The following is a 9,340-nucleotide window of genomic DNA, read 5'->3' as shown; positions in this document are numbered from 1 at the left end:
GTGATTTCTGATTTGGGTGATGCCTGCTGCTGCGAGTGAGTGATCACCGTGGCCGCATCTTTTTTCTTTTTCTTTTTTAACTATGCGCATTCACGTATTATTGTTGCACATGCTGTATGTAATTAGTATTTTCGAGACATAGCAAATATGAGGTTGATGTTAAAGAGTCAAAACTCTAGTTCAAAGAGAAAAAAGAAGAGTCAAAGCTGAAAATCCATGCTCTGTTTTCCCAATTTGCACCATCACATCACATTACCGGAAACTGCAGACAGTGAGCGCACAGAACCAAAATTTGGCATCCGAAGCCAAGACGACACCGAAGGAGCGAGGTAAAATTTGAAGTGGCGCGAACTAAGCTAGCTCTGGTAGCTCCAAAGTGGCACATCGGCGAGGTTGGCCTCGCCGTAATCGCCGAGCGCCGCAGACACAGCCAGAAAAGGAGGCGACATGAGCATGCCCTGTGCCAAGCTCGCGTAGTACAGGTCCCAGCCCATGTCGCCCAGGACGTCCTGCTCGAACGGCGAGTCCTCGGCCCGCGAGGTCGCCTCCTCGTCGTCGGTGAGCGGAGAGGAGGGCGTCGAGGGGGAGGTGCCGGAAAGAGCGTCCTCCTCGCCCAGCGCCTGTCGCCGCTCGAAGTCCTCGACGGCCTCGGTGACGGCGTGGCGCACCTCGTTGAGGCTGCGGTAGGATGCTGATACAGCGAGCAGCTCAGCGGAGTCAGGGAAGTTGAGGCACACGTCGCCGGCAGAGAGAGCGAGCATGGCGGCGTCATGCGCGCGCGCGGCGATCTCGGCAGTGTCGAAGGTGCCGACCCAGAGCCTGCTCCCGCGCCGCCCCGGGACGCGCACCTCGCACACCCACCGCCCGGCATTGCCCCTGCGCCGCACGCCGCGGTACACCGGGTGCCGCGTCTCCCTGAATTTTGTCCGCCCCGCCGGCCGCTTCGTCCACGCCGCCTGTTTCTGTCCCTGCAGTTGCTCCGACGAAGTCGAGGGAGAGTTGTAGTCCACGCTGCACGGCGAGCCCGACTCCCCGCTCATCTCCTTCTTGATGGGACACATCTTCTTCGATTCACAAATCCAACAAAGAGCTCAGCGCAATCTCAGTATCCTCTGTTCCTTATCCTCGGAAGTCCTAGCCTTCTGGATGCTTTTGGTTGCTGAAGAGTGGCGATGAGAAGTTTGAGCGGAGTGGTTTCGGAAGCTGATACTTATAGGTGGTGGCGCGCAGGGGGCAAAACGCGGCGACGGAGCCAGTGAACCAGTGGCTGAGAGGACACAGCTTGGATACAGCGAAAGGGGATGCATCCCGGGAAACCACAAGGGGAAGAAGAGAGGGAGACTTCGAGAGTGACACCAAGATTTCTTTATTTTATCAGCGATTCCACTACACGGGCAGTACCTTCTATGCTGATTTTTTCTTTGGTCTTATCGTTATCTGTCTTAGCTTAGCGTTGGATACATTCGCCCCTTCAACGTACTGTGCTGTCGCATTAGTAAACCTGTCACTAGAAAAAAATATCTCAGAGCCGCAGTTTCCAAGTTCGGTTTTTGGTCAGAACAAATTTTAATACAATTGTTTGCCATATATTTTAATTCGAGAATGAAAAAGAAACTTGAGCTTATAATATGCCATAATGGTCTCACATGTCATTATATGAGCAAAACAGATTTGGAGGCATTCTTGGAGATGCTCTCGGTTTCTTAGCGTTAGCGAAATCCATTTTGGCTCATAGGTCCACAGGCACCAACTGTCTATTTTTTTTCTTCTTCAAATGTTTAAAATAATCCAAAAAAAATAGGACACACATCCAAATATTCTATGGTTGCTCACAGAGTTTCGCGTAAAGAGTTTATTTTTTATAGCTTGTGTCAAAATAATAATTTTGGATGCTTCGAAATAGCTTTTTCATGAGACATGTTTTGTACTTTTCACATAGGCCACAAAATTGTTCTTTTTCCGTGAAGTTTTGTGTGTGTGCAGCAGAATGTCTGAATGTACACCAAAGACTTTTTGTCCTAATTTTTGACATTTCGAAATTTTAAAATGCATATACACCTATCAGCCAAAACACTGGGTCCGGAACCTCATTACTATTTTAGCAACCGAAGTTATGACTGAACTAGAAATATGAATTCGTGGTCTTTTGTTTATGAAGTAAGACCAAAAATGGAAGTGGATTTCTTTATTTCAAGGGGCGTTGGTTGTGGTGAGTCCATAGGTTTTTTTTTTTTGAAACAATAATTATATATAAACCTCCAGCAAGCCGCCTCATTAAAAACCTTCCAGTCCCCTTAGGTACCCTGATAAGGAAAAGAGTGCGTATCCAGAGTTACACAGTTACATCGTTTATAATACTACTCAGAAGAAAGTTAGGGGGCTCATCGTCCCAAATACATGAAATTTCGCTATCAAACCCAAACCTAGCAATCTCATGAAATTTTACATAGGTTTTCTTTTGATAGTAGTCATTGAATAATCAACCAACATCGGCCAAAGTATCAACATCGATATTGAAAACGGTTCACATAAGTTCTGATGCTGATCATCTGGTGTCATTTCTAACGTGGTTGGACGTGACTTCAAGTCATCGTCAACTATGCGATGTTTCACATCTGCGCGTAAGATTCATTGGCAAAAAGTTGATCTAAGACAAGTTATTCATCAACTTAACCAAGCTACTTTTATAAATTTTCCAATATATAAGTTTGAAAAATCCAAGGTTAGACATTGTTTAGTAACAAATTGGGAAGGGAAAAAAAGGATTGAGAATATGAGTTTCTTAGGCTTGGTAATATGAGTTTCCAATATTAATTTTATAGATAAAATGTACAATAGTTATCTATAGAATATTACTATTTTGTTAATACATGGTTGATGCATGTAAAATGCATACATGAACTTTGTCCTTTATCATATTGTATTTCCATATATTTGCAACATATAAGATGATAATATCATGTTTTGCATTGATTTATAGGGATTTACCAATGATCTCTTTTATTTAGTTTATAACTCTGCAGAACAGGAAAACCTTGTTTTGTCTATTTTTCACTTTTGGAGACCTATACGGAGTCAAATTGACATGAGATTTTTGGAGCATCATTTTTTTCATCGGCAGAAGCACCCTGGCACTAGAATCTCACTTGGAAGGGCTAAGGCCCAAAAGAGCCAAGGTAGGGTGCGCCACCTGACCTCTTTCGGCCGTCGATCGTCCAAATCGCGTGATCTTATCGCCCAGTGACGTATTTTGACATAAAAAACACTATACATATGGTCCCGAAGAGTTCTTGGCAAGAGAGTGATGCCGAAACAAAAAACGGTGGTGCAACAGAGAAGATTGGAGGGGGAAACTCTGCCGGAGTCACCGCCGGAGGGATCTCCACCTTCTCCAATGACTTTATCATCAGCACCATGATCAAGGGAGAGTAGTCCAACTCTGGACTATGGGTTTGTGGCAGTAGCTTGATCTATTTCTCTCATGTTCTTCATAGTTCTTAGTGCCATATGAGCTGCCTCACATGATTATGGCCATATTTATAATACCTATGTGGTGGATCTTTATTCTATGATATTGTGATATGAGATCTTATCGCATTATGTGTAAGATGTATTGGTAGATGCATGTTATGTACCCCGTTCTTAAGTATTTGTTCCGATCCAACAACTATGCAAGAGCGTGTGTGGGGTGATGTGTGTATTAGATGAAGTAGCATGGTTTTACTAATTGAATAGTGACAATAAATTTATGCTCTATTACGGATTTGCCTTTTTCTTTTGCTACCTCTCCAGGGATAAATTGAATGCATGTGCTATGTTTGTCATGTGACAATAGTGATGATCTTATTGGTTCAAGGTAGTATATTTGATATTCAAACATCATGTCAAAGTACTTGTGGCTATGCTCTGTTAATTCTTAATACAAGATTGCATGGACTTTTTCCTTTCTTGTGGAGTATAAGAGAGATGTGTTGCATCATCTCTATGTTAGGACGTGATGCCCATATGAATACTTATCTTACTCATATTATTATTTTGCATCCTCATATCTCTTTGATGAATTATTATTTATCCACTACAACTTAAAAGAGAGAATAGTTAAGTGAACCCATGAACCCCGACCCATTTTTTATCATAATAAACACCTTTATATTGCTCTTATCTTCTTTTTCTATATGTTGCACTATTTTATTCCGAAAATACAAAAATATTTACTTTTCTTATTTGCATCCAAAACACCAGAAATAGTCAACCTCTTTACAGTTTTTACTTAGTTACTTTATTTCATCCATTTTTACTCGTTTTATTTTTACTTATGTTTATTTACTTACACTGAACCTTGTGCTTGACAACCACATGGTGGAGTTGGGGACTCAAGGCTTTTATTTTACTTACAGAATTGCTAGAAGAAGGGAGAACAGAATACTCTTTTTTCCAGTCCCCAAGAGTTCGATATAAACCCTCGAGTCACCTGATGACCCACAAGTATAGGGGATCGCAACAGTCTTCGAGGGAAGTAAAAAACCAAATTTATTGATTCGATACAAGGGGAGGTAAAGAATACTTATAAGCCTTAACAACTGAGTTGTCAATTCAGCTGCACTCGGAAAAGCACTAGCAACGGGGGTGACGTGAAAGTAGCGAGTAATATGAGAGCAGATAGTAACGAGTAACACGGCAGCAGTAATAGCAATATGAGAGCAATGGCACCGAGAAAATAGTTGATACTACTTCCAATGACATGTAGAACGAGTATATGATGATGCGAGATGGACCGGGGTTCCCGAGCTATCTACACTAGTGGTAACTCTCCAATAACAAGTGTCGGGTGAACAAATTACGGTTGGGCAATTGATAGGATTGAAATAGCATTAAGACAGAATATCAAGTCTATTAATCATGTAGGCATGTTTCCCATATATAGTCATACGTGCTCGCAATGAGAAACTTGTACAACATCTTTTGTCCTACCAGCCGGTGGCAGCTGGGCCTCTAGGGAATCTACTTGGAAATTAAGGTACTCCTTTTAATAGAGCACCGGAGCAAAGCATTAACACTCCGTGAAAACATGTGATCCTCATATCTAAGCCTTTCCCTCCGGTTGTCCCAATTTCGTCACTTTGGGGCCTTTGGTTCCGGACATAGACATGTGCATACAACTTGTAGATACAATCTAAGCAATAATTATAGAGCTCAAATCTAAGATCATGCCACTCGGGCCCTAGTGACAAGCATTAAACACAACAAGATTGCAGCAACAATAACTTCACAAACTTTGTAGATAGACAATCATAACGTAACAATCCATCGGATCCCAACAAACACAACACCGATTACATCAGATGAATCTCAATCATGTAAGGCAGCTCATGAGATCATTGTATTGAAGTACATGGGGGAGAGTATACCAACTAGCTACAGCTAGAACCCGTAGTCCATGGGGGAACTACTCACGGAGCATGATGGAGGCGGTGGCGTTGATGGAGATGGCTTCCGGGGGCACTTCCCCGTCCCGGCGAGGTGCCGGAACGAGACTTCGTCCCCCGAATTGGAGTTTCGCGATGGCGGCGGCGCCTTGGAGTCTTTCCGGAGTTTCGTCAATTGGTACTGCGTTTTTAGGTCGAAAGGGCTTAAATAGGCGAAGAGGCGGCGCGGGAGGGCCGACGGGGTGGCCTCCCACTAGGCCGGCGCGGCCGGGCCTGGGGCCGCGCGGCCCACGTGTGTGGTGGCCCCCGGCTCTCCTCCGACTCTCCTTCGGTGTTCTGGAGCCTCCCGGGAAAAATAAGATCTTTGGCGTTCGTCCAATTCCGAGAATGTTGCCCGAACAGCCTTTACGGAACCAAAAACGAGTAGAAAACGAGAACGGCACTTGTGGCATCTTGTTAATAGGTTAGTTCCGGAAAACGCATGAAATCATCATAAAGTGCAAGCAAAACATGTAAGTATTGCCATAAAACAAGCATGGAACGTCAGAAATTATAGGTACGTTGGAGACGTATCAGCATCCCCAAGCTTAGTTCCTGCTCGTCCTCGAGTAGGTAAACGATAAAAAGAGTAATTTCTGTAGTGACATGCTACTTACATAACCTTGATCATACTATTACAAATCATATGAAATGAATGAAGTGACTCAAGGCAATGATCTATAGTTGCTAACAAATAGATAACATATAGCAAAACTTTTCATGAAGAGTACTTTCAAGACAAGCATCAAAAAGTCTTGCGCAAGAGTTAACTCACAAAGCAATAAATTCAAAGTAAAGGCATCGAAGCAACACAAAGGAAGATATAAGTTTCAGCAGTCGCTTTCAACTTTCAACATGCATATCTCATGGATAATTGTCAACACAAAGTAATATGATGAATGCAAATAAACAAGTATGTAAGAATCAATGCACAGTTGACACAAGTGTTTGCTTCTAAGATGGGAGGAAATGGGTAAACTGACTCAACATAAAGTAAAAGATAGGCCCTTCGCAGAGGGAAGCATCGATTGCTATATTTGTGCTAGAGCTTTGGTTTTGAAAACATAAAGAGAGCATAAAAGTAAAAGTTTTGAGAGGTGTTTGTTGTTGTCAACGAATGGTAGTGGGCACTCTAACCCCCTTGCCAGACTAACCTTCAAAGAGCGGCTCCCATTTTATTTTATTTTTGGGTGGCACTCCTTCCAACCTTTCTTTCACAAACCATGGCTAACCGAATCCTCGGGTGCCTGCCAACAATCTCATACCATGAAGGAGTGCCTTTTTATTTTAGTTTTATTATGATGACACTCCTCCCCACCTTTGCTTTCTCAAGCCATGGCTAACCGAATCCTTCGGGTGCCTTCCAACATTCACATACCATGGAGGAGTGTCTATTTTTGTTAATTAATTTGGGACTGGGAATCCCATTGCCAGCTCTTTTTGCAAAATTATTGGATAAGCGGATGAAGCCACTAGTCCATTGGTGAAAGTTGCCCAACAAGATTGAAAGATAAACACCACATACTTCCTCATGAGCTATTAAACATTGACACAAATCAGAGGTGATAAATTTTGAATTGTTTAAAGGTAGCACTCAAGCAATTTACTTTGGAATGGCGGAGAAATACCATGTAGTAGGTAGGTATGGTGGACACAAATGGCATAGTGGTTGGCTCAAGGATTTCGGATGCATGAGAAGTATTCCCTCTCGATACAAGGCTTAGGCTAGCAAGGTTATTTGAAGCAAACACAAGTATGAACCGATACAGACAAAACTTACATAAGAACATATTGCAAACATTATAATACTCTACACTTGTCTTCCTTGTTGCTCAAACACTTTTACCGGAAAATATCTAGACCTTAAGAGAGACCAATCATGCAAACTAATTTTAACAAGCTCTACGGTAGTTCTCCACTAATAGGTTTAAACTACATGAAAAAACTTAATCATGATCTACTTGAGAGCTCAAAACAATTGCCAAGTGTCAAATTATTCAAGACATTATGAGGCATTTTCTATTTCCAACCAAATACCAATAAGTATTGTAGCTTCCAACTTTTATCATTGAACATTAAAAGTAAAACGAAGAACAAGTGTTCATATGAAAAAGCGGAGCGTGTCTCTCTCCCAAACAAGGATTGCTAGGATCCATCTTTATTCAAACACAAACAAAAATAAAAACACACAGACGCTCCAAGTAAAGCACATAAGATGTGACCGAATAAAAATATAGTTTCAATAGAAGAAACCTGATAAGTTGATGAAGAATGGGATGTCTTGGGCATCCCCAAGCTTAGATGCTTGAGTCTTCTTGAAATATGCAAGGATGAACCACGGGGGCATCCCCAAGCTTAGGCTTTTCACTCTTCTTGATCATATATCATCCTCCTCTCTTGACCCTTGAAAACTTCCTTCACACCAAACTTCTCATAAACTTCATTAGAGGGGTTAGTACTCAAAAAAAAAAAACTTGAATCCACCTTGGTCCTGTAGTGACACATTGCAAGAACTCAATAAAACATTAGCTACAGCTCTCCACGTCTAGAAAGCATCACATAAAGTCCACAAGAGACAATGCAAAAAACGAGACAGAATCTGCCAAAACAGAACAGCCAGTAAACACGAATTTTAAAATGGTACTTCCGTTGCTCAAATCAGAAAACTCAAAACTAATGAAAGTTGCGTACATATCTGAGGACCACGCACGTAAATTGGCAGATTTTTCTGAGTTCCTACAGAGAAATAAGCCCAGATTCGTGACAGATAGAAATCTGTTTCTGCGCGGAAATCCAAATCTAGTATCAACCTTCTATTAGAGACTTTACTTGGCACAACAAAACACAAAACTAGGATAAGGAGAGGTTGCTACAGTAGTAAACAACTTCGAAGACACAAATATAAAACAAATTACTGTAGCAAAATAACACATGGGTTATCTCCCAAGAAGTTCTTTCTTTATAGCCATCAAGATGGGCTCAGCAGTTTTAATGATGCACTCGCAAGAAATAGTATTTGAAGCAAAAGAGAGCATCAAGAGGCAAATTCAAAACACATTTAAGCCTAAAATGCTTCCTATGAAAAGGAATCTTGTAAATAAACAAGTTCATGAAGAGCAAAGTAACAAGCAAAGGAAGATAGAACAAGTGTAGCTTCAAAAATTTCAGCACATAGAGAGGTGTATTAGTACCATGAAAATTTCTACTACCATATTTTCCTCTCTCATAATAATTTTCAGTAGCTTCATGAACAAACTCAACAATATAACTATCACATGAAGCATACTTTTCATGATTTCCAAACACATAATTTTTATCAAGCTCAAATATAGTAGGATCAAAACTTCCAAACTCACTTTTATCAATAATATAACAAGGTGATCGATCAATCTCAAGAGATATGGGACTCTTAAATAAAGTCAATACTTTTCCAATCCCATTTTCATTAGTAGTACAATTAATATAATCAAGTAACATAGGACCATCATCTAGAGCTTTATCATAAATATTTGCGAAGCAAAATTCTTTAGTACCATGCATTTCGACATCAGGCACAAACAAAGCATTATCATAAGATTTATCAAAGTAGCATGGATTATCATATATAACAGCAGCATAATTATTCTCACAAGTTTTACTTATAGGAAATATTTCAAGAGAATCCACGGGAACATAACATTCAACCTCTTTCGGTAAGCATGGAGGACAATCAAATAGTGTAAGAGATGAAGAGTTACTCTCATTAGAAGGTTGGCATGGGTAGCTAATCCATTCTTCCTCCTTTTGTTCATCACTCTCCTCTTCTTTTTCATCCAATGAGCTTTCAGGTTCATCAATTTCCTCCTCTTTTTCATCCAATGAGCTTTCAGGTTCAT

At 41.1% G+C, this 9,340-nt stretch overlaps 1 protein-coding gene across 1 annotated transcript; it reads right to left on the bottom strand.

Annotated features, from left to right (window-relative positions):
• Positions 1-207: 207 nt before the first annotated feature.
• LOC124654890 (dehydration-responsive element-binding protein 1A-like) lies at positions 208-1,163 on the bottom strand. Its single transcript, XM_047193863.1, has one exon. The coding sequence runs from the start codon at positions 1,059-1,061 to the stop codon at positions 357-359; it is 705 nt and encodes a 234-aa protein (XP_047049819.1). The 5' UTR covers positions 1,062-1,163; the 3' UTR covers positions 208-356.
• Positions 1,164-9,340: the final 8,177 nt, after the last annotated feature.

This window comes from Lolium rigidum, chromosome 5, assembly GCF_022539505.1.
Source record: "Lolium rigidum isolate FL_2022 chromosome 5, APGP_CSIRO_Lrig_0.1, whole genome shotgun sequence".
Lineage (NCBI taxonomy): Eukaryota > Viridiplantae > Streptophyta > Magnoliopsida > Poales > Poaceae > Lolium > Lolium rigidum.
The sequence above is the reverse complement of the archived record's forward strand: the minus strand, read 5'-3'. Positions and strand labels throughout refer to the sequence as shown.